Source organism: Telopea speciosissima, chromosome 8 (assembly GCF_018873765.1).
Source record: "Telopea speciosissima isolate NSW1024214 ecotype Mountain lineage chromosome 8, Tspe_v1, whole genome shotgun sequence".
NCBI lineage: Eukaryota > Viridiplantae > Streptophyta > Magnoliopsida > Proteales > Proteaceae > Telopea > Telopea speciosissima.
In genome coordinates this window covers 47,733,642-47,760,619 of record NC_057923.1, presented here as the reverse complement: position 1 = coordinate 47,760,619, position 26,978 = coordinate 47,733,642, and the positions used below count along the sequence as shown (strand labels likewise).

The 26,978-nt window shown below is 43.4% G+C and overlaps 1 protein-coding gene across 1 annotated transcript in view; it reads left to right on the top strand.

Annotated features, from left to right (window-relative positions):
• The window catches only part of LOC122671787 (2-Cys peroxiredoxin BAS1, chloroplastic), a 42,002-nt gene extending 16,083 nt beyond the window's left edge, over positions 1–25,919 (top strand). Inside the window, exons 5-7 of the mRNA XM_043869220.1 lie at positions 8,978–9,103; positions 25,273–25,386; positions 25,529–25,919. Coding sequence (XP_043725155.1) covers positions 8,978–9,103; positions 25,273–25,386; positions 25,529–25,645 — 357 coding nt within the window. The 3' untranslated portion in view covers positions 25,646–25,919. The remainder of the gene's footprint in view (positions 1–8,977; positions 9,104–25,272; positions 25,387–25,528) is intronic.
• Positions 25,920–26,978: the final 1,059 nt, after the last annotated feature.

Genomic DNA, 26,978 nt, shown 5'->3' with positions numbered 1-26,978 from the left:
GCAGCCCGAGGGGGTGGTAAAATGACCTCAACCATCCCAGGCTCGTGGTGGCGAATGAACCACGAACGATACCCTGGGATGTGGTCGTCTGGACCAGCAATCCGCAGGGCTGGAACCTCTCTAGAAGGCCCGACACCTGACTCCACCTCCCCTACTCGGGAGGCGCAAGAACTCCCACCACCATAGACCCCTGGAATCATGGGGCGACCTGGAAACTGTCAAGAGGAGAAACACATCAGAATAAAAGATAGATTAACAATCTGAGGAGACGAGGGGAAAATGGAGGAAATCTTACCTGAGGACCCTTGCGGGTGAGGGGGACGCAGACTGTCTCTTGGAGAAGGAAGTCGGTATAGTCCGTCTCAGCTAGCACCAGCCCAATCGCGGACTCACCAACCCTCCAGTGCCTGATTTCATCCCGATCCATTAAGGCTGGCTGATGGACCCGAGCAGGAAGAGGGCAGGGCACCAAGGGAGCCTCAGACCACTGCAGGGACACTCGCTCTCCCAAGTAAAAAGTTAACCCCCATGGGCCCTCAAAAAGGACCCTGCGAGTGGAGAGAGCTGAGGCCCTGTCAAACATGTCCGGCTCTAAAATCACCTCCCCCAAATAAGGACGGAGAGAAGCCTGTCAAGAAAGAGTCAAGATCAATGCGAAATAAAAAGGAAGAGAAGAAAAGAGAAAATAAGATAAACAACCACTTTAAATTTACCTCGGTCGGTGCACTCGTTCAGGAGGCCGCGAATGGACCCAAGGTCCTTATGGCGACCGCTATCGAGCAAGCGGGACTTACGCCATCGCGTGAGTCCGAGGAAAGGTGGTTCCGGGGTCATCCCAGTGTCCAAAGTAGGGACCGAAACCGAAGGATCTCATAGCTCCACGTCTCGCAAGTGCAATCATAAATGAGCTTAAAAAATAAGAATAAAATAAAAACAAAAAAAGGAAAAGAGAAAAAGGCAAAGTTGAGAGAACCCACCCATAAGACATAGCGAAGATCCGATCGGGTTGGGTGACCCCACAACCGGATAATCTAACATATCCAGAAGTAGGCGTATGCCGAGCCCCCAATCGTAGCCCGGCGACGCCAAAATGCTCAAAGAAGCGAACATATGCGGCGTCATTGTCACTGCACCGTCATATCGCCAAGATCACCTCCGCCGGTAAGAATAGGAGGAAGCATCGAGCCTGCGATCCTGAAGGACGGACGGACGGTCTGTAACGGCCTTCTCATCCCATACCCCTCAAGACCGACGCGGGGATCTCTCTCCCTGTAACGGCAATCCCCAACTGCTGCCTGTAGTACTCCAGGCGCTCTGATGGCTTTGCCGAGGTTATAATCCTCTCCTCCGGAGTCAGTGTCACGGGTAATCCACCAAAGGGCAGTCCCGTGATCATGTAGAAATCTAGGGGGGTGACCGTCGCCTCACTAAGGGAAGGTGAAATGTATGGGTGCTCGGCCACCACCTCTCTATCAGAGCCCTCGTAGTCGGACTGTCCAACTCGCGAGCCAGGGACGAGGTGATGTGCCCCAGCCCGGTCCGAACAACCCGCGACAGCACCGCTGGGCAAAGTGTGCGGTACCACTCTGAAACAGCCTCCAGCCCACAATATTTTTTGGGCGAAGGAAGGGAGCTGCCCTGCAAAGAAAAATAAGGCAAATGGTTAGCCGAGATAATGAGGACAACAATTAAACAAATAAAAAAAAATAAAAAAAAAAAAAAAAAAAAAGGAAAGAAAAAAGAGAGAAAGGGAGAGGCTGTAAAAGGGGGTGTCACCTAGATTTGCGTGCCAAATGATACTTAAGGTGGCGTCTGATGGCCTCGCTTTGATTTGCATGCCACTGGGTGCGTAGGAGGGTATCTAGAGGCGGTACCTAGATTTGCGTGACAGAAGATACTTAGGGAAGTATGTGATGGCCTCGCTTTAATTTGCGTGCCACTAGGTGCCTAAGAGGGTATCTAGAGGCGTTACCTTGATTTGCGTGCCAAAGGACACTTAAGGTGGTGTCTGAGGGCTTTGCTTTGATTTACGTGCCACTAGGTGCCTAGGAGGGTATCTAGAGGCGTTACCTAGATCCGCGTGCCAAAGGACACTTAGGGTAGTGTCTGATGGCCTCGCTTTGATTTGCGTGCCACTAGGTGCCTAGGAGGGTATCTAGAGGTGTTACTTAGATTCGCGTGCCAAAGGACACTTAGGGTAGTGTCTGGTGGCCTCGCTTTGATTTGCGTGCCACTAGGTGCCTGGAAGAGTATCTAGAGGCATTACCTAGACTTGCGTGCCAAAGGACACTTAAGGTGGTGTCTGATGGCCTCGCTTTGATTTGCGTGCCACTGGGTGCCTAGGAGGGTATCTAGAAGCATTACCTAGATTTGCGTGCCAAAGGACACTTAAGGTGGTGTCTGATGGCCTCGCTTTGATTTGCGTGCCACTGGGTGCCTAGGAGGGTATCTAGAAGCATTACCTAGATTTGCGTGCTAAAAGACACTTAGGGTATTGTCTGATGGCCTCGCTTAAATTTGTGTGCTACTAGGTGCCTAGGATGATATCTGGGGGCATTACCTACATTTGCGTGCCATTAGGAGCTTGGGGCAGAATCTAGGGGCATTACCTCTAATCTATGTGGTGAAGTAGGAAGCTAATATAAATAAATGCATAAATTGAAAGGGAAAGAGTAAGAATACTGACCTGGCCCCATATGGAGCGGCAACCATGGCGGGCCGTGTCAGCCAGGGTGACCCCTGAAAGATACCATGTAGCCCGTGCATCGCGAGCAGTGGTACCGAGTAGTGGCTCCCGGTGAGACTGGCGTCCTCGTCGGCGAAAAGACATGGCGTGAGCAAATAAAAAGGGTTTGAAGTCAAAAATAAAAAACAGTAGAGCTTCGCAGCAGAAATGAGAGTGAAGGAATGAGGGAGGGAGCTCTCTATTTATAAATTCTCTATCGCGCCCACGGCGCCGTGGAATTCTCCACGGTCCCGTGGAACAGCGGCCCTCGGCGCCGTGGAGGATTGCCCACGGAGCCGTGCACACGGGGCCGTGCGGACCCGCACACGGTGTCGTGGACCAAAAAAAAAAAAAAAAAAAAAAAAAAAAAAAAAATCCCCAGTGAAATCCCTCAATACTAACTTTCGGTCGAGTGGTGCCTTATCACCCTCCAAACTTGATGGTTTCGGTCGAGTGGCACCTTATAACCACCCAAGTTTGACTTTTGGTTGAGTGGTGCCTTATCACCCTCAGATTGGATCTTCGGGCCGAGTGGTGCCTTATCTAGATCTTCGGTCGAGTGGTGCCTTATCACCCTCCAGACTTGATGGTTTCGGTCGAGTGGAACCTTATAACCATCCAAGTCTGACTTTTGGTCGAGTGGTGCCTTATCACCCTCAAATTGGATCTTCGGGCCGAGTGGTGCCTTATCTAGATCTTGGTCGAGTGGTGCCTTATCACCCTCCGGACTTGATGGTTTCGGCCGAGTGGAACCTTATAACCATCCAAGTCGACTTTTGGTTGAGTGGTGCCTTATCACCCTCAAATTGGATCTTCGGGCGAGTGGTGCCTTATCTAGATCTTCGGTCGAGTGGTGCCTTATCACCCTCCAAACTTGATGGTTTCGGTCGAGTGGAACCTTATAACCCTCCAAGTTTGACTTTTGGTCGAGTGGTGCCTTATCACCCTCAAATCGGATCTTCGGACCAAGTGGTGCCTTATCACCCTCAAAATTTTATCCGAGTGCAGTCCCTCATACTCGATCTGGTGGGCCGAGTGGTGCCTTACCTAGGTCTTTGGTCGAGCGGTGCCTTATCACCCTCAAAAATTGTTCCGAGTTTTTCTTTTGAGGATTATCGAAAGATTTCATCGCGATTAACCGCCTGTTTTTAGCAACTCTGCCGCCTTTGAGCAAAGCGTCAGCAGTACATGCTCTTGGTGACAAAATTAGTTGGTCTTTTGTCTTTACCCTTCGGCTGTTGGCATAGGCCTCGGCCAAAGAGGGGCAAACTGTAGACGCTGATTTTTTGTCACCCCCTAATTGGCGATGATGACAACAGGACATGGACGATGGACGACGCACCCTCCCTCTTTTTAGATCCAAAGATACTTGACCCATGGGATCAAGAACCATGCTGAGCACAAAATGATCCATTTTAGGCCAAAAAAAAAAAAAGGGAAAAATAGCACTGCGCGCCCACGGCACTGTGGGGATGTGTACCGGATTTCCACGGCGCCATGAGGGGGTGTGACATCAGCCTGCTGACGTCACCCACGGCGCCGTGGACATCTCCACGGCGCCATGGAGGACTTTTTCGGCCAGGAGAGAGAAAAGGTCCCTCCCTATAAATAGGAGGGTCCCCTCCCACATTTCCCAGGGAATTTTGGGTGGAGAGACCCTCCTCAAGTGATTCCTAGCATCTTTTCCCCCTTTTTCACCCTCATTTCCCTTCCTTCTCTCATGAGTGTGTGAGTGCTTGAAGTTTTCTTGTGGCGGATGGATCCTTCGATTGTCCTTCTGAGTATAGAGCATTTTGGCTCCTTGGCTTTGGTATCCCGTCCGTGCACGGATAACCATCGAAACTCCTTTGCTATAGACGCTATTCTCTCTGGTTACTCTTTTCCAAATCACTCGAAAGAGCCGTTACTTTGCCGAGAAAGAAGCAGCGTCGGTCTATAAGTCCATCTCCCCTGAGCCAGGGGCATACAACCATACAGGTATAATTATTGCATTTTTGTTGATCCAACGTAGTCCTTTCATATTTTACCGTTTTAGTCCGCATTTTTCACATATATAATGTAGTTTATTATACTTTAGTTCAATTCATAGCATCTGAATGTAGTTCATAATATCCCCCATCCCCGTAATAAGAGAGAAACAACATTCGTCCTTATGTAGCATCTAACACAGAGAGACCGGCTTCGGCCGGGCGAGGTGGGTGCCTAACACCTTCCCACACTCGTAACCTGACCCCTTACCCGAACCTTTGGTTGGACCATATGGAGTCACGTAGCCCGATTCCGCTCACCACGGGTAGGGCTACACTTAATGGGTCCTAGGCCCTAACCCTAGGTGGCGACTTCTCATTATGTTAACATATTTCAATGCATGATCCCAATCCACTATTTATCATACATTGACAATGTTATCCACATCCATACACACACATATGTATCTCCCAAAACCCTATGTCACCAATACGCCAACAAAAGGGCCGAGGATGACCTTCGTCCCGAAGGACCGCGGTACTTACAGATGGCAATTCTTAGAGACTGAACATATGGCTCATGTAGCACATGATGTGTTCTAACTTCGAAGAGAGTAAGAGAATAACTTATCTGGTTGACATGAATGTAAAACTCAGACTTGGTCATCTTGTGTTGTCTTATACATTATAATATTATTGGAATGAGACAAAATTCTATAAACGCTATTAGTGACATGCTGTAGGTGCTCTTTTTTGCATCTTTGAATGTGGGAACCAAATCTGGGGCTTGGGTGTTAACAACTATAGGATTGGAGGTTGACTTTGTTTCGGGGCTTGGGTTGCCTAGAGAGATGACGTGCTTGAAGATGCTGGTGGGTATATCTTGACAACAGGATTTAGGTTGATTGGAATGGCTTTGAGACTCCAGGTGGTGGAGAAATCATATGGACAAAATAAGTTTGGTGCAGTACAGCGTGTGATTTCTATGGGAAGGCTTCTATAACCCTAGGTACCATTCATTACCTAAAAAATAACTGATTATATGCTAAAATTTAAGAATAAGTTATGAGAAAATAATAATAATAATAATAAATGGAGGTTTGAGAAGTATGTAGTAAAGCCTCCTTGCAATTTTTTAAAACTCAAAACTGGGACTTGACTTGATGGCATAAAGAGTGGAGTTACCTTGATAACTCATGAGTCAACTTGATGAGAGATTAAAATTATAAAAAATTATTAATGTAATTAAATAAATCATAAAATATAAAAAATGTGATTGAAATCCAAAAAAGTAAAAAGAAAATACAGTTGTGTACCCCACATTTTTTTCAAATTAAATACAAATAAAGTTAGAAAAAGAGTTAGGAAATGGAAGTCATTGAGGTTGTGATGCAGATTGATTGATGGATCTGCAAGTAATGGGCTCACTAAGGATTGGAAGAAGTAGATTTTAATCTGAAGGCTAGATTCAGATAAAATCTGATGTCAAATCTAACAGTCAGATTTTCAAGGGAACAATCACCAGATCTCAGTTATTAAGTTCCAAGATAAACTAGAGATTAATAATTTAAATAATAAGATCGATAAGATGAAATCATGAAATAGAGAAGAGAGAAAAGGCTGTCGATGTGTAGGGGAGATAATAATTAAGACAGATCATTTGAAATTTTGTAAGAGATAAAATAGAAGAGAAACAAGATTAAAATCATAAAGAAATCTAAGGGAAATAATGGACAAATCAAGTTGGATCAATATTCAAATCTGGTGGTCAGATGTTATCAGATCTTATCTTGTTCCAGTGGTCGAATTTTAAAGACATTAATAGCAGATCAATTGTGTAGAAAGAGAGGGGGAATTGAAGGAACTGATTGAAGAAAGAGAGACAAAACAGAATAGATAGAAAAAAGTGATAGTTTAGGAGAGAGAAGGAAAAAGAATATTGAAAGGTTAGGGAGAAAGTACCAAGTTGGTAGGGAGAAAAAATAGGAGAGAGAGAACATTTGGTATAAGAAATAGAAGAATCTGAGATCTAAACAATAATAGTATCACCCAAGGACTCTAAACTTCCCTACTAAGTTTAAACTAACTTTGTAAGTTCCCAACTGCAATAAACTAACCTTTTTGCAAACTACTAACAATTAAATATAATATTTTATATCCTAATCGCCTACTAAAAGAAGAATCCAATAACCACTAATGATACCTAAATGGGACCCACCAAAATATCCTATGACCATACTAATCTCCCTTATTACAGATGTAAAATAAAACTACATAAATACCCTTGTTTACAAAATATTCTCCACATACATAAGAACAGATCTGTACCCTCCATTTGGTATTCCAAGATGCTACTGTATTAGGTTAAAGTCTCCTGTAGCTCACTTCATCTTCTCCTTCTTTTGTTCGAAACTTTGAATGAAGTTTAAATTTGGGATAGATGAAAAGGTGGAGACAGTTTTTCATTGGTAATAAATTTGGGATTCATTTGGTAAGGAAATCTTTTATGCAGACCATTAGATATTTAATATAATATGTATTTATTAAAGGTGCTGGAATTAGGCAATTTACTCCTGTCAAGTAAATAATACAACCTTTATTATTCAAAAAATGGAGAAGTTTTTGAATCTGGCTGTATATTTTGATTGAAATGGAGTTGTATCTCATGGCTCACTAGCCTTGAATGAATCGACGAGTTACTCGATGCAACTAAGGCAAAGAACTTGACAAGCAGTTGAATCACCTTGAAATGGCATCGAGCCGAGTTAATTTGGCGAAGAAGCGAGGTGATCCTGTCTCTATGGTGGCTTTAGACAGGATTTGCACCAGCCTGGGGCTTTCTGAAAATTAGACATCCTTCAATGTGAAGCTATGGCAGCAGCAACCATGTAAAAATTGAAGGGGGAAAAAAAACACTTACTCTTTGGCCTCTTGCTTGTGAAGCCTAGAACACCTTCTAGACACTCGACTGATTTAAATTAATAAACCAAATGAACACTAAATGAATATCAGTGAGTGCCTTAATTTTTTTGGTAGAAATACGACCACCCAGTGAATTGTTAAAACAGTAGTCTTGGTCCTCTTGGATACTAATTCAAATACAAACAACAACAAACAAAGCCTTATCCCAACTTAATGGGTCGGCTACATGGATCCAAACAAAACAAAATATGGAAAACATAGATTGAACCAAAAAAGGAAAGAAAAGATGGAAAAAGAGAGATGAAAAAGGAAAAGGATAGTAAGAGGAGGAAAGAGGCATAGTCCAACCCGTCAGGAAAATCTCAGCTAAATGGGGTCTGCAACATGGATCCTTGACATCCAGTAGGCTCTGTCCGAGGTCATACTTGTAACAAGCCCTAACCTATACAAATGTGTAATATTTTTCTGCAAACACTACGCCTGTAAATCCTGGGCCTGGCCCAAACCATGTCCAATTAGACTAATGAGTGTGCTACTTTGAGATTCAGTAAATGGAAAACAGCTACATGGTGTCCATTCAATTAATAGGGTTCTTTATACATTTTTGATCAAGAAAGGTGTCTTTGTTGCTCCCCGTCAACTGAAACACCAAGAAAAGAGACATGTGGAGTATGAACTCATGAAATTGTGCAGGTTTTAAACTATACAATTTGAAGATCATTGTAGCTGATTTCACTTCAATCAGATTTAAAAGGTTTGTAGGCTATAATTTCATAAGGCGTCATGCTTTAAACATTGGGGTGTGGACACGTTGAAATGGAAACTTGTGTAGAAAAATGTCTCTATATTCTTTCTTTTTTTTTTTTTTAATTAATGTGTCTGGAAAAATGTTTGGACATGGTTTCTCTCCTCGGTAGAGAAAACATGGAAGAATGAAGTGTGGGAAGACATCAGTTGCTTTTAGGAGAAGTGAATGCATAAATAGTTGCCTCTTACCATGGTTGGACATGGCTGTGAAGGTGGTAGATAAAGAAGAAGATTATTGTGTAATGAGACTTATATAGTATCAAAGAATGATTAAATCTGCTGGTCGCTGGGGTTTTAGAGTTCCTTTCAACCAGTGGTATTGTCTTTATCTGTTATAAAGAAAAAAAATAAAAAATTGTGTTGTCTTTAGTTCTTGAGGATGGTAACGATTTCTTATCTTGTATTTAGTTTTTTAATGTACCATGGGTACTTCTGTTTTTGAGGTGTATTTCCATGTAGCTTCTATTCAGAACTTCAATTGTTATTCTTTTTGGTAAATTACAAGATTTAAAAAAAATTAAAATCTTGTTTGCGCCCTTTAATTTTCTTCTTGTAGTTCTCGCACCTTGCATGGGTCCAAACAGATAGGAAATCAGGTGGGCTTGGTGATCTGAAGTATCCTTTGATTTCCGATGTGACAAAATCAATTTCAAAATCCTATGATGTATTGATCCCTGATCAGGTATGCTGTTCACTCTTTCTTCCGGGCATTTTCTAATCAGTGATTAATTTGTTTAGTTTCATCAAGAAACTCTTTCTAAATGAGTGGTGTTTTTTTTACTCAGAATGAGGCGTTTATCATAGCCAGGTAGAAATCTGCTGGAAAATTATTCCTGAGTGGTGAAATAAAGATAAAAGGATAACTTTCTAGTTCTGGTTTCTTATGCCCAGCATGTTAGCAACAACTGGTTTATTTTCTCAAATGTATGCAGAGCCAGGCTATGCTTTGTAGATTAGATATTGTTTGATTCAGAGGAATGATTAGACTCTGCCAGAATGACAGCCCTATTCTATTTATAATAAATGACATACATATACAAGTACAATAATGACCCTATGGATAGATTTACCCGTATACCCATATTACACATTTACACCCAATATTACAACAATTCCCCTCAAGTTGGTGCATAGATGTCACCATGGTTCAAAATCTCGCGATATTTCGCCGAAATATCGCTTAATTTCGTATATCTCGAGCTTACCGAGATGCGAAATCAGGTCGAAATGAAAAAATACCATATTTCGTCGATATCTCGTGAGATATCGTGAGATATCGACGATATCTCGTGAGATATCGACAATATCTCGATATCTCGTGAGATATCGACGAAATATGGTATTTTGGCTTAAAGTGTCACGTGAAGGGGGGCTTTAATACAATATTTCGCAAATTTCGGTCCATATTTCGACCGAGAGCTGCATTTGCTAAGGAATTTCAGTCTTTTGCCTATTCTTCCACTCTTCCAAGCTCTCATCCAACACTCTAGCCATTGTTCAAGCACATTGTTGTCGGATTTTCGCGGTAAACTCATCGGAGGGTCATCTAAGCTCATCATCCAAGCTTTTTTCCACTATTTAAGGTAAATTCTATTCCTCTAAAACTATTTTTTTGAAAAGACTATGTACAAATTTTGTTGGATGGTGATGATATTAATATATGTTAGACACCGGAGGCCGATCTATAGCCTCACAGTGTCGAAATTTTTTTTCCATATGTATTTTTTTTTTTTTTTCTGGTTTTAAAAATTCATTTTCCTACAATTAAAATAGGAAATAATTAGGGGTAATATGACTTAGATGGTAATGAATTAAATATATGCTAGACACCAATGGCCGATCTACGGCTTCACGGTGTCGGATTTATTTTTCTGCTCTTAAATAATTATTTTAATTTTCGCACATACCACTCCATTGGCATCGGATTATGGTGCATCACAACCTTACGATGGATATAGATATGGATCATCATCATATGGGCGATTTAGTGGGGTAGGGGACTATGACTACGATCCCATCCCAGGGACATCTTGGATCATCTTTTGTAAATAACATCTTTGCATACCCTAGCGGACCTAACTACCAACCTCACCACCATACATACAGCCAATGCCATCGCCTCTTGCGCCGGCGCCAACATCATATCACAGTGGATCATCTTCTTCACGGATTGGATCGATTGGTAACCCTAGTTTATATCCTAGGATAGGTTACCCACAGTATGTTGATGATTCCATTTACGTGACACTTGTGGATGACTACACTCGTTTCTTCTCCGATTCTATACCGTGGTCCACATATGTCCTTCAAACAGAGAGCAATGGACGTCGACTCCAGCGAGGCATGAGTGGGATTGATCCAGGGAGGCACAGCAACTACTATTAGCAGTTTAGCACTTGTAATTTGTAACTTAAGTTGTGATTTCATTGATCTATGAACTTGTGAGTTGTGACTTGCGAGTTGCGAGTCTTGTGACTTACTAACTTTGACACTTAGTGTATTGCCTTTAAGGCTTTAAGCGAGTTATTGAATATTATGGAGTTTATGAGAATCATGGCACTCATTAATGTGTATTGGCTTTAACTTGATATGTGATGAAGTTAAATACTATTATTAAATATTAACTGCCTAATCTATGTGTATTTAACTATTTATACATTAGGGTCGGCGACCGTATGTCAATCAAGGGTGCAAGCCCAAAACACCAATTTGAATTCACATTTTTACAATTTTATGGTTTAAATGTGTTTATTAAGCTTAAATAAGGCTGTCCATGAAGTTTCAGGCCTAGATATGGCCAAAAACCCCCCGAGATGGACCCCCGAAATATTGCAGAAAAAATGCAATATTTCGGTCATATTTCGCGATATCTCGGATATTTCGGATATCTCGGTAGGCCCGAGATACCGATATATCGCGAGATATAGTACTATGGATGTCACACATGCCCAACTTGCACACAATAAGATGAAACAACTTACTACTTAACTCCTTTGTAAAACATCTGCTAACGGATCTCCGATTTTACGAAAGGAATACAAATCAGTCCTTGATCTAACTTTTCTTTGATGAAATGCCGATCAATCTCCACATGCTTGGTGTGATCGTGCCGGATTGGATTGTGAGCAATACGAATCACAGTTACTGTCACAATAAAGCATCATAGGAAGGGAAACAAGAAGATTCATGTCTTTCAAGAGACCTTGAAACCACATCAACTCATAGATGCCATGAGACATGACACAAAATTCAGCTTCAGCACTGGACCGAGCAACAACTGCCTGCTCTCCTCCAAGTAACCAGGTTGCCTCCCAAAAGTGCAATAATCGGTGGTAGATCGCCGATCCTCTAGAGAGCTGGCCCAATCAGCATCGATAAAGGCCTCAACTCGTTAATGGCCATGAGAAGAGAGGAGGATTCCCTTTCCTAGTGCAGACTTCAAGTAGCGCAAGATCCAGAATACAGAAGTTCCGAAACACGGCTTCTAAGTGTGAGGAGTAAGGATCATGCATATGTTGGCTTACCAGACTAATAGCAAAGGCAATGTCAGGATGAGTGTGGGATAGGTAAACCAACTTTTCAACCAATTGCTGATACTGTCCCTTATCCACTGGATCACCAGTCTTACTAGTGAGATAAACATCCTCTTCAAGAGGAGTATCTAAAGGCCTACAACCTAACATCCTAGATAAACATCCTCTTCAAGAGGAGTATCTAAAGGCCTACAACCTAACATCCCTGTCTCAGATAGAATGTCAAGGGTATACTTCTGTTGAGATAGAAAGATATATCCTTGGTAGAACGGGCAATCTCAATACCCAGAAAGTAATGCAGCTTACCTAGGTCCTTGATCTCAAACTCTTGACTAAGGTAGGTCTTTAGGTGAGAAATTTTCTCTGCCACTCTCTTTGACAACAATGTCATCAACGTATATAATAAGGATAGCAATCTTGGAACTAGTTCGCTTAATGAATAGGGTGTGATCAACATTGCTTTGAGTGTAACCTACAGGTACCATAGCTTTGTGAAATCTCCCAAATTAGGCACGAGGAGACTGCTTGAACACATACAAAGCCCTCTTGAGCTTGTATACCTTTCCCTTGGTTTTTGGACATGAGAAACCAAGAGGAATTTTTATGTACACTTCTTCTTCTACTAGACCATGAAGAAATGCATTCTCGACGTCAAGTTGTTGCAAATCCCATCCTAGATTCACAACACAAGAAAGAATCACACGGATGGTATTCATTTTTGCAACTGGTGCGAACGTGTCCTGGTAATCTAGACCATAAGTTTGGGTAGATCCTCTTGCAACCAGCTTGGCCTTGTATAGGCTCACTATCCCATCCATATTTTGCTTTACGGTGAAGATCCATTTGCAACTCATTGTCCTTTTCTGTGGTGGAACTGGAAGAGAGACCAGATCCCAAGTACCATTCTTTTTCAGGCTTGCATTTCTTCAATCATGGCTGTCTTCCATTGTGGTTTTGTAATAGGTTCCTGCTAATTTTGGGGAATGGAAATAGATGACAAGGAAGACACATAGGTATGGTATGAAGGAGAAAGAGAGTTGTACGAAACCACCTTAGCAATTGGGTGTTGAGTACAAGATCTCGTTCCCCTTCGAACAACAATGGGTAAGTCAAGAGATGGGTAAAAGATAATAGGAGAATTAGAGTAAGTATTACCTGACTGAGAGTTAAGACTGGATTAGGAGATGACAACTGGCTAGGTGGTGGTACAAATGTGATAGGTGCCACTGGAGTGGTGTCTATTTGCTACTCACATTGATTCCGGGACGTAAACTTACATGGGTGATTGAACATGAACAAGAGAAGACTCTCCCTAGAGAGTGGTGTCTATTTGCTGCTCACGATGACGATGGACATAAACTTACATGGGCGACTGAACATGAGCAGGAGAAGACTCCCCCTGGACTGAAGGAACTGTAGAAGTAGAGTTAGAGCCAAAATAGGAATGGCTGGAGGCACATCTTCACCAAGCAGAGAAGTATCGCCCCTATGAAGAGGTGCCAGAGAGTAGTAGACAACAAACTCATGGAATACAACATCCATATAAACAGAGATTTGATGAGATGGGGGGAGGGTGATAAAGGTGGAAGAACCTTGGAGAACTGCAGTAGGAGCCTTGAAGTCAAGGACAAGAGTCGTTATCCGGTTGATGAGATAAGTAGCAGTGAGAACAGTTTTACTCCAATACTGAGGTAGAACATTCATTTCAAACATAAGAACTTGGGCCACCTCCAACAAATGCTTATTTTTGCTTCAGCCACACCATTTTGAGCCGGTGTATCAACACAATTGGTTTGATGGATAATACCCTGAGTGGCAAGATAAGATTGAAAGAGACCCTCAAAATATTCTCTGCCATTATAACTACGGAGAATTTTGATAGTAGAGTTAAATTGGTACAGACCATGGTGTAAAAAAGTTGAAAACAACGAGACAATTCACTCTTTTGAGGCATCAAATAAAACCAGGTAACCCGTGTATGACAATCAATAAAAGTCGCAAACCAACGATAACCAGTAATGAAAAAACAACGGGTAGGGCCCCACACATCAAAGTGAATTAACATAAAAGGAGAATAACTTCTATTATTCAAATTGGAATAAGTTGCACGAATTTGCTTGGCCAAAACATGAGCATCACAAAAGAAATCCCTAGGATTGCAGTGCTGAAATAAACTAAGAAAACTTTTAACCAAAGTGCCAACAGAGGGATGGCCTAAACGTTTATGCCACAGAAGTAACTCAGAAGATATTGAAGGAGAACCGGTCTGATGAGCTTGACCGACTGAAGAAATGTCATCAACGAGCAAATAAATACCACCATGCACCCTACCACAACCAACCATTGTCTCCATCTTCAGACCCTGAAAAACACAGTGGGAAGGGACAAAATCACTTTACAATTCAGATCAGTGGTAATACGACTGATAGGAAGAAAGTAGAAAAATCTGGATCATGAAGAACATATGCTAAGGATAAAGAGGGAGAACAAGTGATAGAACCCTTTCCAGAAACAAGAGAGGGAGCCATTAGCCACTCTTAACATTGTCTTTACTAGAACAAAGGGAATACCAAAAAAAGGAGACTAAAAGAGCTAGTCATATGATCAATGGCACAGAAGTTAATAGTCCAAGGACGAGAGACAACCGATGCACAATGACCAACAAAAGGGATACCTGAGTAGGGAAGGTAGGAGCCAGAGGAAACTAGAGTAGATGTATAGGCGGGAGCAGGAGCAGTGGAAGGCTCTAAGCAAGCCATCAAACGTCTAAGCATAGGAAGCTCATTTTCGGAAAGAGAGGAACTGGTACTATCATGAGTCAGTTCAAAAGCCTCTGTGTGATGGGTAGCTTGGGAGAATCGACCACGACCACAACCACGACCACGACCACGGCCTCGTGAGGAGGTAGGTCAACCATGCAACTTGCAGTAGAAATCCTTGTTATGACGTTTCTTGCCACAATAGTCACACTTGACTGGTTCCCTATCAGAGGAGACACGATCAATAGAACGATCATTGGATCAAGGGGTACCACCTTTAGGCTGAGTGGACCCAAAGATTAAAGTTGATCGGTTCTTAGTAGTATGCTGTAACATAGCATTGCGATGGCTGTCCTCTAACTAAAGCAATAAAAAAGACTGCTCCTAGATAGGAAGTGTCCCGGCTAAGTACTTGAGCACGAATCTGATCATACTGAACATTTAGCCCAGCTAGAAAATCATAAACCCGAAACTTATCTTTCTGTTTTTTTAAGGCAGTAGCGTAGCATTGTGATGGCTGTCCTCTAAGTAAAGCAATAAAAAAGACTGCTCCTAGATAGGAAGTGTCCCGGCTAAGTACTTGGGCACGAATCTGATCATACTGAACATTTAGCCCAGCTAGAAAATCATAAACCCGAAACTTATCTTTCTGTTTTTTTAAGGCAGTAGCATCATCAGCAGTACAAGTTGCCTAAAAGTGTCATAGAAGTCGAGCTCTTGCCACAAACTATGCAAAATTGATCCAGGCCTCAAAACCCTAAAAAGTCGATCTACCTCAAAACCTTGAAAAAGTCTATCTCAAAACTTTGAAGATAATTGATTACTTAACTCAAAGACTAACTCTAATTACTCCTAAGCATAATAGGACTCCAAGACACCAAGTCATGATAGGAGGGAAAATCCCCTTTACCGTGTTACAATAATTAACACTTCCCCTCAAGTTGGAGTATACATATATCAAAAGAAGGCTTCAGCTTGGACCAATAAGAATAGATGATATTAAAATGCAACACCAGTCTTGAATAGCAATTGTAGACGCCAGTGAGCACAGGGAGAACTTCATCAAGTTAGCAGTATCAACTCAAGCACATCAATCATCAGCAACCTTAGTAGATAATAATCTCTGTGTCGAATAAAAATTCTATCAGCCCCAAGTAAAATAGGCGGTAGTGAACACTAACCTCAATCCACAATATCATAGCAACAAAAATATCACAGACACTTCTCAAAGAAGACAAGTAGTAATGTAGTAATCTTCCCAACGAAAGATAAAAGTGCAACATCCAACAGCTACATCATAAGTGGTAGGTAGTAATCTTCCCAAAGAAAGATAAAGTGCAGCATTCAACGGCTACATCAAAAGCACTTCTCAAGGAAGGCAGGTAGTAAGTAGTATTCTACTCAAACAAAGGCAGATATAGAGCCCCAAACAGAGGTCTCAAATAAAAAACTCCAATGAGAAATAGGCAGTATAGGTTACTGCAGACCAAATAAGTAGTATTGGTTATTGTGGACCAGACAACATTAGGTCGCTGTAGACCAAATAAACAGTATAAGTTACTGAGGACCAGATAGCATCAAGTTGCTGCAGACCAAATAAACATTAATTGTTGCTGAATACCATCTTCATAGATAAAATTGTTGCCGATGGCACGAACAAATAAATAATTCAGATAAAAATAGTCATGAGCTGGTGACTTGAGCAGATAAGAGAATACTATTCTTCAATCCCCCCCTCACGTGTAGCATTACACGTGGACAAATAATGACCACCAGTAATCAGCATCTCAAAGAATGAACATCACAAAAAAAATCCCATAGTCAACAAGAGCTGCGAATAACAAATAAGATCTGCCCCTTCACGGTTGCAAATAAAATACCAGATAACATCTGAAACCAAGTACCTTAAGTAAGATGGAGCAACCAGGTCAGGATACGGATATTTCACTCTTGCAGTCCTTATAAACCATGTCAGGAACAGGATACTGCCGATACAGAAATCAGAAAAACTATGACATTCGAACTACCAGAATTCTAGACCAGCAAATCTTGCAAGGCGGAAGGCTCTGGTGGAAATCAAGGCGGTAAACCATAAACCATAAACCAGCAGCAAACGATCAGCAACAAATATAGCAGTGGGCATCAAACCAGAGAAGAACTCCCAAAAACACCAGCTGATTGTCCAAAAATAGGTGATTTTGCACCACCAAAGATCAGGGGATCAGATGGGCCCCAAATACCAGTCGAGTGACTTTCTTATAGAGGGCAATGATGCCTCAATAGTTGGAGCAGATCTGTTGGCCAAACAGTGGTGGAAACCAGAAATCAATGGGAAGAAAAATCCCCCAAAAAACAGAGTATCACCCACTGGTTTTGGACAACCCAAATAGCAGCGAGACACAGGATCGAATGGATCTCCTAGCAGTAGGAAATATCCCTTGAAATTTGAGCGACAAATAAATTTTAAAAATAGCAGCAGGTATGATCGTAAAGGCATAATTTTGTTTTTGGACTTGCAGATTTTTCTTGTTCTTCTTCTTCTTCTTCTGCATCGCTCTGATACCATGTAACGAAATATAATCTTAACTAGAATCTGAAGAAGAAAAGAGATGGGGGAGAAAGGAGGACTGACTAGAGAGCAATAGTCGATGCTAGCTGCCCCCCCAATGTCTTTATTATATTCATCAGACTACATAGCTTTAGACTCCTGTTTGTAATAAGAATAAAACAAAAGTAAATAACTCAAAGACCAACTCTAATTACTCGTAAACATACTAGGACTCCAAGATACCAAGTCGCAATAGGAGGGAAAACCCCTTTTACCGTGTTACAATAATTAACACACCAAATATTTCAAAAGATAGATTAGATGATTTTATCATCTTTCAAGTTAATTGACGTGCCAGCAAGTTTCAAGAGAATGGATTCAGGGATGGGATCAGTTCCTGCCGATTCTGATCCGATCCAGGGTCGAATCTGATTCAATCCCCCCTACTGATTCTGGAAAACGGGCTTGGGTTAAAACTTGGCCAATAAAATATTAAAAAAAATCTCTCTTACTCCTCTCTCTCTCTCCATGTCCAAATTTGTTCCAACTCCCGCCCCTTCTTTTTCCCATCTTTTTCTCTTCCTTTCTACTGCCGATTCAACATCTGCCTGTTGCCCTCCCTCGTCATCAATCTCGCTGAAGAAGACAGCAAGCCCTTGCCCTCACAAAGAAATTGAGGCAGATCCAGTCGGAAATCCAAACCATCAGCCAAATTTGACACTGCAATCTGACGCCTCTGCTTTGGCTGAACTGTCGTCTTCACGGACAAAAATGTGGCCATCCTCCACCGCATCTGCAACACTGATTTTCACCACAAACAACGGGCCTGACTCATGGGTTCCTATCCAAAGCTTTGCATAAGGCGGATGTTGATCACAAGTCCATATGTACCCGCAGGAACAAGTCCCAAAACCAGCCCACTAAGGTTGTGGAATTCGATTGCTGTGAGAGGCAGCCTGGTCTGACGATGTGACAAGTTTTTGTTGGTTCGATGGAGCATCACCTAAGGCAGCCCCAACCCAGAGAAGCATGAAGAAGATAAGAGACCAAGACAAATAAAAAGGGATCCAGATCCTCTACTGCCGAGACACAGCAAGGCGAGGAATGACTGCCTTACCCCTGCCCAAGCGCCTTGTCTGAGCAGGGGTAAGGCGTTCATTCCCCGGTTTCTAATTTTGGTCCTTGCATGTTGGCTGAACTATAAAGCGTAGTTTCTATTTTTATTAAGTTTATGTTTTTAGAGGTTACTATTTCTTAAGTTTCTAATTTTGTGAGCTTATCTATTCCATTATATAGACAGCCCTTCTTGTAATAGAAGCAGATTTTGGAGAATAGAATTTCCAGGCCATGTTGCCATCGTTTATGGGAGAATATCCTTGTTTCAACAGCTGGGATAACTGTGGATGAGAGACCCAGGCTGAGAAAGCCACCCCTACCCCCTTCTTCTTCTTATCCTTTTCTATGTTCTTCTTTCATATGTAAACAGGAAAAAAAAAATAAAAAAAAATAGAAGTTTTAGTTATTCAATTTGTTCATCCTTATTGTATTGATCCTGGCTGCAATCGATCTCCCGCTGGTTTCCCTGGTTCGAGGTCGACTTTTGCAGTAAAGAGTTTCTCTATCTCTCTTATCCCATTCTTCAGTGCTTCCCTCCTCCGATGAATTGGCAAAATTCCGACTAATTTTGCACATCCAAGATAGAGGTCATTGATGAAGGAGAATGCTGGACAGGTACGAACAATGGATTTTCCATGGAGATGTCCGGTATCGGCGCAGGCGGCAAGAGTCTTTGAAATGATGTGTATGCTGCGCATAGGTGATTTGGAGAAGTTTCAGAGGTTGGCGGAGTGCGAAGGTATTCAGTATTTGATCTAGGAGGGTATTATGAGTTGTGGGAATTGGGTGGGTCGTGTTGATCTGGATTACTTTGGATTGGATGAGTCACCCGGGGTCTTGGGGATCAGCTGGAACAAGGATTTTTGTGACGCCAATTCCAAGTTGAATCGGGTGATTCATCTTGATCTGATTCTGAGTCCTAAAACCATGCATGCCAATCATGTATATGCATGTTGGACCCTTCTATTAACTTTTTTTTTTTATTCTTTAAACCCGAACTTAACTGGGACCCGGGCCAGCCCCAAAGCTTTATTAAATCAACAAAGAATAATGAATACAGGGGGGGACATTCCACCTTACCTCAAACCCACCAAAATAACATTAGACTCTAAGGACCGGCAGGCCCTCCCTATCTTCCTTAATAATCTCTTGGAAGGTTCCTGTGGGTAAATTACCCTGCAGGAACGTGACCATAGACCCTATCTCACAAGCTTGCTTGGCCAACCAATCAGCAACCCTGTTGCTTGCTCTAAACACAAACTCCACTGTCGCCTGAGTAGCCTGTATGAGCGCTAAAACCTCATTGAACCAATACCACCCTTTCCAAAGGCTGCACCTCCGAAGGAGCACCATATTAACTGTGTTGGCTGAATCTGAATTCACTACTACCTCTTTGAACCCCATCTCCTGGCACAATCTAAGGCCATCTCTCAAAGCTCTAAGTTCAGCTTGAGAGTTTGTGCACAACCCGTAGAAGTTAGAGAACGCTGCCAGGACAACTCCACCCGTATTTCTGATCACTCCTCCCCCCCCTCTCCAGGGTTGCCCTTGCACGCTCTATCCACATTCAGCTTAACTGAATGGGGGGGGAGGGCGCCAGAAAATCGGAAGGGGGCACAGACTTTTAGTTGGAACTGCCTCAATCGCAAAACATTGCAGGATTAATCTGTCTCTAACAGACCCCCCCTTTCTCACCTTCGCCGGCATAGGAAGCTCTTTTACCCAGGCTTTAATGCGAGCCATAATCGTGACTGCTGTGCGCCTTTGTTCATCATGCTTCCTGTTATTTCTTTCCCTCCAAAGCTCCCAAACAATCAAGGATGGCAGCAACCCTGTAATATAAGCATTGAGGCAGTGTCTGCTTGCCAATGCATGCCACTGGGTAATCCTGCTTCTAACATCCTGGGTTGGAAGTACCTCAATATCGAACAGCCAAGAAAAAAAACCCCACACCTTAGCTGCAGTTCCGCCCGAAATCAAGCAGTGGTCCGATGTCTCCATTCTAGGCTCTCCGTAGCACAGACACTTGGAGGCCATCGGGATCCCTACCGACATTAAGGGATCACCGGTTGGGATCTTCCCGTTCAACAGTTGCCACGTGAAGAAAGCCACCTTTACTGGAAGGGATTGGTTCTAGACCCAGCTAGCAAATGGGACAGCAGGCAACACACTTCTTATTTCATTCCAGGCTGATCTAACCGAAAAGAGACCATCACTTGCAGGAGTCCACACCAGAACATCCTCCCTAGCAGAGAGGCAAAAATCTCTTGATGAAATGTCATTCCTGATCGTTGCGTCATCGATGTGGTTCAGAACGTCCTGTTTCCAAGAGCCATCCTCTTCCAAAGCGTCTTTAAGGCATGGATCCACATCAACCTGGAGGCCATTATCAACTGCATCAATCAACGGACCAGCCCCAGACCAGTTATCCAGCCAGAAGAAATTCTCCCCCGACCCAAGAAGCCAGCGAGATCTGTCCATCAACAGCCCTTTGTAGGCCAAGGCATTCCTGCATGACCTAGACCTAACCCCTGTCGGAACCATCAGGGATATATGAAGGCCTTTAAAAAACTTGGCCCTAAAAAACTCATTCCAGAGAGAGTGGTCAGTCAAGACCCTCTAAATGCCCTTGAGCCTCAATGCCAACCCCACATCCTCCAGTAACCTCACTCCAAGTCCTCCCTCCTCCGAAGGCCTGCACACCTTCTGCCAGCTGACCCAGTGCCTCCACCTTCCCCACTCCGTGCTTCCCCAAAGAAAGTCAGCAAATATGCCATATATTTTCCGCAACACAGCCTTTGGAGGATCCATCGTGGCCAAGACATGAATAGGTATAGAGGAGAGGACATGCTTTAAGAGGGTGAGCCGGCCCCCTGCTGAAAGCAGCTTCCCTTTCCACCCTGCCACCCTGCTACTGATGCTGTCCACCAGCTTATCAAAGAAATTAATTTTCAGCCTGCCACAGAAGAGAGGAGCCCCTAGATAGGTAATAGGCAGCGTCCTCTGCGGAAACCCCGAGATCGAAGCCACCATTCTGGTTTGCGACTGCGTAGCCCTGGACCCAACCACAAAACAACTCTTCTGCTTGTTGACCAGCTGCCCCAAGGATCCTTCGTACCTGCTAAGAAAACTCATGATCTGCTTTAACGAGCTTTTCAAACCCCTGGTGAAGATTATGGTGTCATCTGCAAATAGACTATGGGAAATCCCAGGGCACCCTCTGGGGAGTCTAAAAACCGAAGCATGCCCCTCAGTGAACAACCCCTTCAAACCTCTACTCAACACCTCCTTTGCCAGTATAAACAGGGCCGGCGAAAGTGGATCCCCCTGTCGCACACCTCTGGAAGACTTAAAAAACCCAGATTGTTTGCCTCCAAGAACAACAGAGAACCAGCAATTCTCTACTGTCTTCTTGATCAGAGCAATCCAGCTGCCACCAAACCCAAACTTTGCAAGGACCTCCCAAAGAAAACTCCACTCCAGCCGGTCATACGCCTTGGCCATGTCTAGTTTGAGAATCACATTACCGCCCCTAGCTCTCCTGTTCAGCTCCTGGGACATCTCCTACACTATGGCAATGTTGTCATGAATACACCTTCCCTGGACGAAAGCCCCCTACTCCTCCGCCACCAATAGAGGCAGGACCTTTGCTAGCCTGGTAGTAATGAGCTTCGCAATAATCTTATAAGAAAAGTTGCACAAACTGATGGGCCTCAAATCCGCCATCACCTTCGGATTGTCTTTTTTCGGCACCAAGACCAAGTTGGCAGAAGTAAAGCTTCTAGGCAAGTCCCCTCCTTTAAAAAACTCCTTGACCGCAGCCCACACATCATTACCCACAACCTCCCAACATGAAGTAAAAAAATACCCCGTGAAGCCGTCTGGGCCTGGCGCACTGTCACAGGATAAAGCAAAGACCGTGTCTTTCACCTCCTCCACTAAGGGGGTCTCTAACAACATAGCATTACCGGCATCCGAGGCCAGCAAGGGGAGCAAAGAACTCAAATCCTCGTCCACCACATTGCCCTGAGCAGTAATGATCTCTGAGAAATGGCGCACTACCTCCTCCTGGACTCCCTCCACACCCGAAATCCACTCTCCGTCCGACCCTTTTATCCTCTGCACCCTTGTCAACCTCCTCTTGACATTGACCGTGGCATGAAAGAACTTCGTGTTCCGATCCCCCTCCTGAAGCCAAGTGATCCTGGACTTCTGCCACCAAAATATCTCCTCTTGCAATAAAACCTCCTGCAGCTCTGTCTTGGCAGCCCCAAGCAAATCTCTAGAGGTGTCATCAGCCCTCAAGTCAAACTCCGTTTTTGCCCTGAGAACCGCATCCTCAGCATCCCTAACTCGTTGATGTATGTTTCCAAACACCTCCTTATTCCAACCGCGTAGGGCTATACGAAGTCTCTTGAGCTTCAAGTACAAAATCCCCAGAGGTGAAGCCACCACTGGCTCTCCCACTGACCCTTGACAAAGTCTTGGAAACCTGGATGTCTGAGCCACATCTGCTGAAATTTAAAACCAGCCCCGGTGCCAGGGCCAACCACCCCAAAAGAGAGGCCAAGCGGAGCATGATCCGAGCAGGTCCTGCTGTAATGTGTCACTGAATACCTGCTAAACGAATTCGCCCAAGCCGCATTCACCAGAAACCTGTCCAGCCTAGCCATGACCCTACTAGCACCAGCTTGGTTATTGGACTAGGTGAACATACTACCACTATATCCCGCATCAATAAGTGCTGCTCTGTTACAGAATCTGCCAAATTCCTCCATAGACAAGGAGCACACTGGCCTGCTGCCCACCTTCTCTAAAGAAGAAGCAACCGCGTTGAAGTCCCCCCCAACCACCCAAGGTAAGGAAACCGAAAGAGAAAAGGCTTCCAGTCTCTCCCACAGCTCCCTTCTCTCCACCCTCGAACATAACCCATGAACAAAGGTAAGGACATAGGAGCCTGCCCCACCCCCTCCACATTCAACCGTGATGTACTGCCCATGCTCCTCAACCACCCTAACTTGAATTGTTGATCCCCAAAAAATCCATAACCTGTCCGAAGTGTATACTGTATCCATTCCTATCCGCCTCCTCACTAGACGTGACTCGGCAACTTGAGCTTTTGGCTCAGCAATTGCCGCCATCTCAACCTTGTGCAAGCTTACCAGAGCTTTCAAATGCCTACAAGTGGGCTTGTTTCCAAGTCCGCGCGCATTCCAAAAGATGCAACTCATTGAACAGAGTTAAGGGAGACAATTGCCGACCTCATCGATCTCGTTACACGCCTCTGGGCCCCATCAAGAGCTCTCTTCCCTGTCCTGGCCTTCCTGATCTTCTTCCTCTTGTACACCAAGGCTGCATTCAAACAAACAGGTCGCTACTGCAAACGCCTCCTCGCACCATGGCCCACGGGGGCAGACACAGGCTCTACCCTTGGAGCATTTTGTTGGTATAACATGATTACTGGTATATATTGGTGTTTGCTCCTAAAAACCATCGGCCCAGATTAGGCTGGATCAAGGATCCAAGATGGACGGCCAGGCTGCAAGCTGTATCGAAATAACCCACTTGAGCACGACCCTATGTCATCTCCCAGAAGCTGAACCACGTGGCAGGTGCTCAGAGAACACTGGGAGAAGAAGAACGTTGCCCAAGAGACGTGAGAACACAGGGTGAGGTGGACCCCACCATGGCTACAAGCAATTAGAAGTAATGCAGGCCTGGTGGGACACATGGCAAGCACTGATTGAGGCTGGGAAGTATGGGACCAAGAGAAACGGATTTTGTGGGGAGCAACCGCACAAACTGATAAGCAAGAGAGTCCTTCCTATATAAGGAAGACGACTGATACAGAAAAGACACAAAAAACACCTAACAAGAATCAGAAGCTTGATTTTACTTTACATTTTTGTTTGTTTTCCGTTGTCATTTTCTTTCGTTTTCCCTGGATTGGAAGGATGTACAGTCATGTACTAGGAGTGACGCAGATGTACTTTTGGGGTCCATGCTCACATCTGGTATGATCGAAATATACTTACTTTTCAGTCTTGTTTAATCTTTTTTAGTGCTCATTGGCTCAGTTCCTTCTGTTGGCAATCTGTGAATTTATGCATTTTGCGACCTACGTTGTTGACTTAACTCAAAAGACCTTAGAGCTACTTAGGCAAGAGGGAGACCGACTGCTTGGTTAGAAGTCAGAACAGGCCGTACCAGCCTCGTTTGAACCTGCGCAAAGGTTCTGGCACACCCGCGCTATTTGCACCATGTGCATGTGCCCCTGTGTGTGTGTGTTGCGGTTTTTTTGCCAACACATTTTGGCACGCCCGGTGGGACTCGAACCCACAATTGCCTGATTAGAAGTCAGAACAGGCCGTACCAGCCTCGTTTGAACCTTCGCAAAGGTTCTGGCACGCTCGCGCTATTTGCACCACGTGCATGTGCCCTTGTGTGTGTGTGTGTGTTGTGATTTTTTCGCCAACAATTGGTTTCAAGATGGGAGAAATTTTCATGTAGCTGAGATCCAATCCCCACCAAAACTTGTCCAACCTGGTGTTTTATTGAAGGACCTGGCTAATTAACCTGATGTTCTCTATGATTGTCTGTGTCTCTCAACACATAATAATTTGACCAGGTTATGATTAAATATTTTCTCAGTAACATGACCTAACACAAACTGGGTCTCAATCTCAGGCAGATGTTTTATACATCATTTGATCTTATGCTTTACGCTTCTGCCCTTCCATGGATGCTTGCTTCTTACTATATTGCACGTCGTGTCATATTGTCTTGATGCTTGCTCTTTTTCTATATTGCACATCGTGTCATTGTCTTGGTGTATTGCATTTCTACCCTGAAGCATTTAGATTTTTTTCTCACTAGTAGTTGGTCAATGTAACAGGGAATTGCATTGAGGGGACTTTTCATTATTGACAAGGAAGGAATTATTCAACACTCCACCATCAACAATCTGTCCATTGGCCGTAGTGTTGATGAGACAATGAGAACACTCCAGGTGAATAATTTATTTAAATTATCTTGCATCTATCTTTAACAAATCTATTACGATTAAACTACTGGTGACACTGCTACTTTTACTATTTACAATTTATTCTGTATCATCTTATGATGATTACTTGCATGCGTTTGTCTTGCAGGCATTGCAGTATGTCCAAGAGAATCCAGACGAGGTTTGTCCAGCTGGGTGGAAGCCTGGTGAGAAGTCCATGAAGCCAGATCCCAAGCTTAGCAAAGAATATTTTGCAGCGATATAACAGAACCAAAGTGATGCTTTGGTAGCACCTTTGTTATTAGGAGAGTTTGGAGAATTTTGTTGTCTTGTTAGTCAAATGAGTCTTAGAGGAGCAGTTCATGGAAATAAAGACGTGTATTCCCTCAAGTTTTCCTGATAGCTGGACACTTTGTATCACCTGTAAGCTTGTTTTTTTGTATTGGCATGTATTCTTGAAGGTACACTAGAAAAACAGATCAGGAGTCAGGACGTGCAATGGCTGTGCAGTTGCATTAAGTTCTCAAATTTGGTGTTTATAACTTGAATCGAAATGTCTTATAAGTAGCTAAGTTTGAGATCCATGCCAAGATTGAAGGCTCCAACTTGTTTTGGTCTGAATCCTTGTTATGTTGGAAGCAGTCTGCACAAAGTCAGGAAACAGAGTCGAGATATGGTTATCCATAGTGCAAGTGAATATGGAGTAGAGAGCTGATTACAATCTAAAGAACCCAAAGAAATGTCAATCACTAATAGGATTAATGGACTACTGAAGGGATTATCGATGTTGAAGGAAAGTATGTACGCAGGTAGGAGTGAATGGTGGGAGTATAGAATCCACTTCAGGGAGACGGTTGGTATTAGCAACGGCTGTCTCTGTGATCTTTGACTGAGGCTATACCAGTTGGTTCTCAAGTCTCAACTCTCAACATCAAAATTTGTTGAAAGAGGAAAAAGGGCTGAACTGGAAGCTGCATTTGAAAGGAGAATGTTGGGTGGATGAGAGATTGAAGAGTAAAAGTAAAGGGAAAAGGAACTCTGTTCGAGAGTGTGGCCTACGCCAGCATTCTCATGAGTCTATCTCTCTCCTCTTTATATTAAAAGACATCTCTGCCTCCAATGTTTTAGGAGAGAGATAGACACATGGGAATGCTGGCGTAGGCCACACTCTTGGTCACAGTAGGACCGCCGCCCAGCTTGATTCATGCAGAGGCCTTTTCCACCTACATAGTACAAATCTCTGGCATGGCTTTTTGGTAATGAAGAAGGAATTACGGGGAGATGAAGGGAAGTGAAATTAATTATTAATTATCTTTTCAAATATGGGTTAAAACTTTTATGTAAAATCTTTACGGAGAAAAGTTCTGCAGGAAATGTGCCTTCCACACCCAGAGAGGGGGTGAAATGACTTGCCCCTCCCCCAAGAAAGGCAGAAATCTCGCCCCTATGATGCAAATGCATGTGCTGTCATTGGCCCCCGACCCATTCTGTATTTCCCAATAAAAACAAACTTGAATTGATAGGTCCCCAAATGGAATGGGTTTAAGTAACTTCACGTGAAGACTGGTAAGTGTAGCTAAACATTCAGTCAGCTCCTC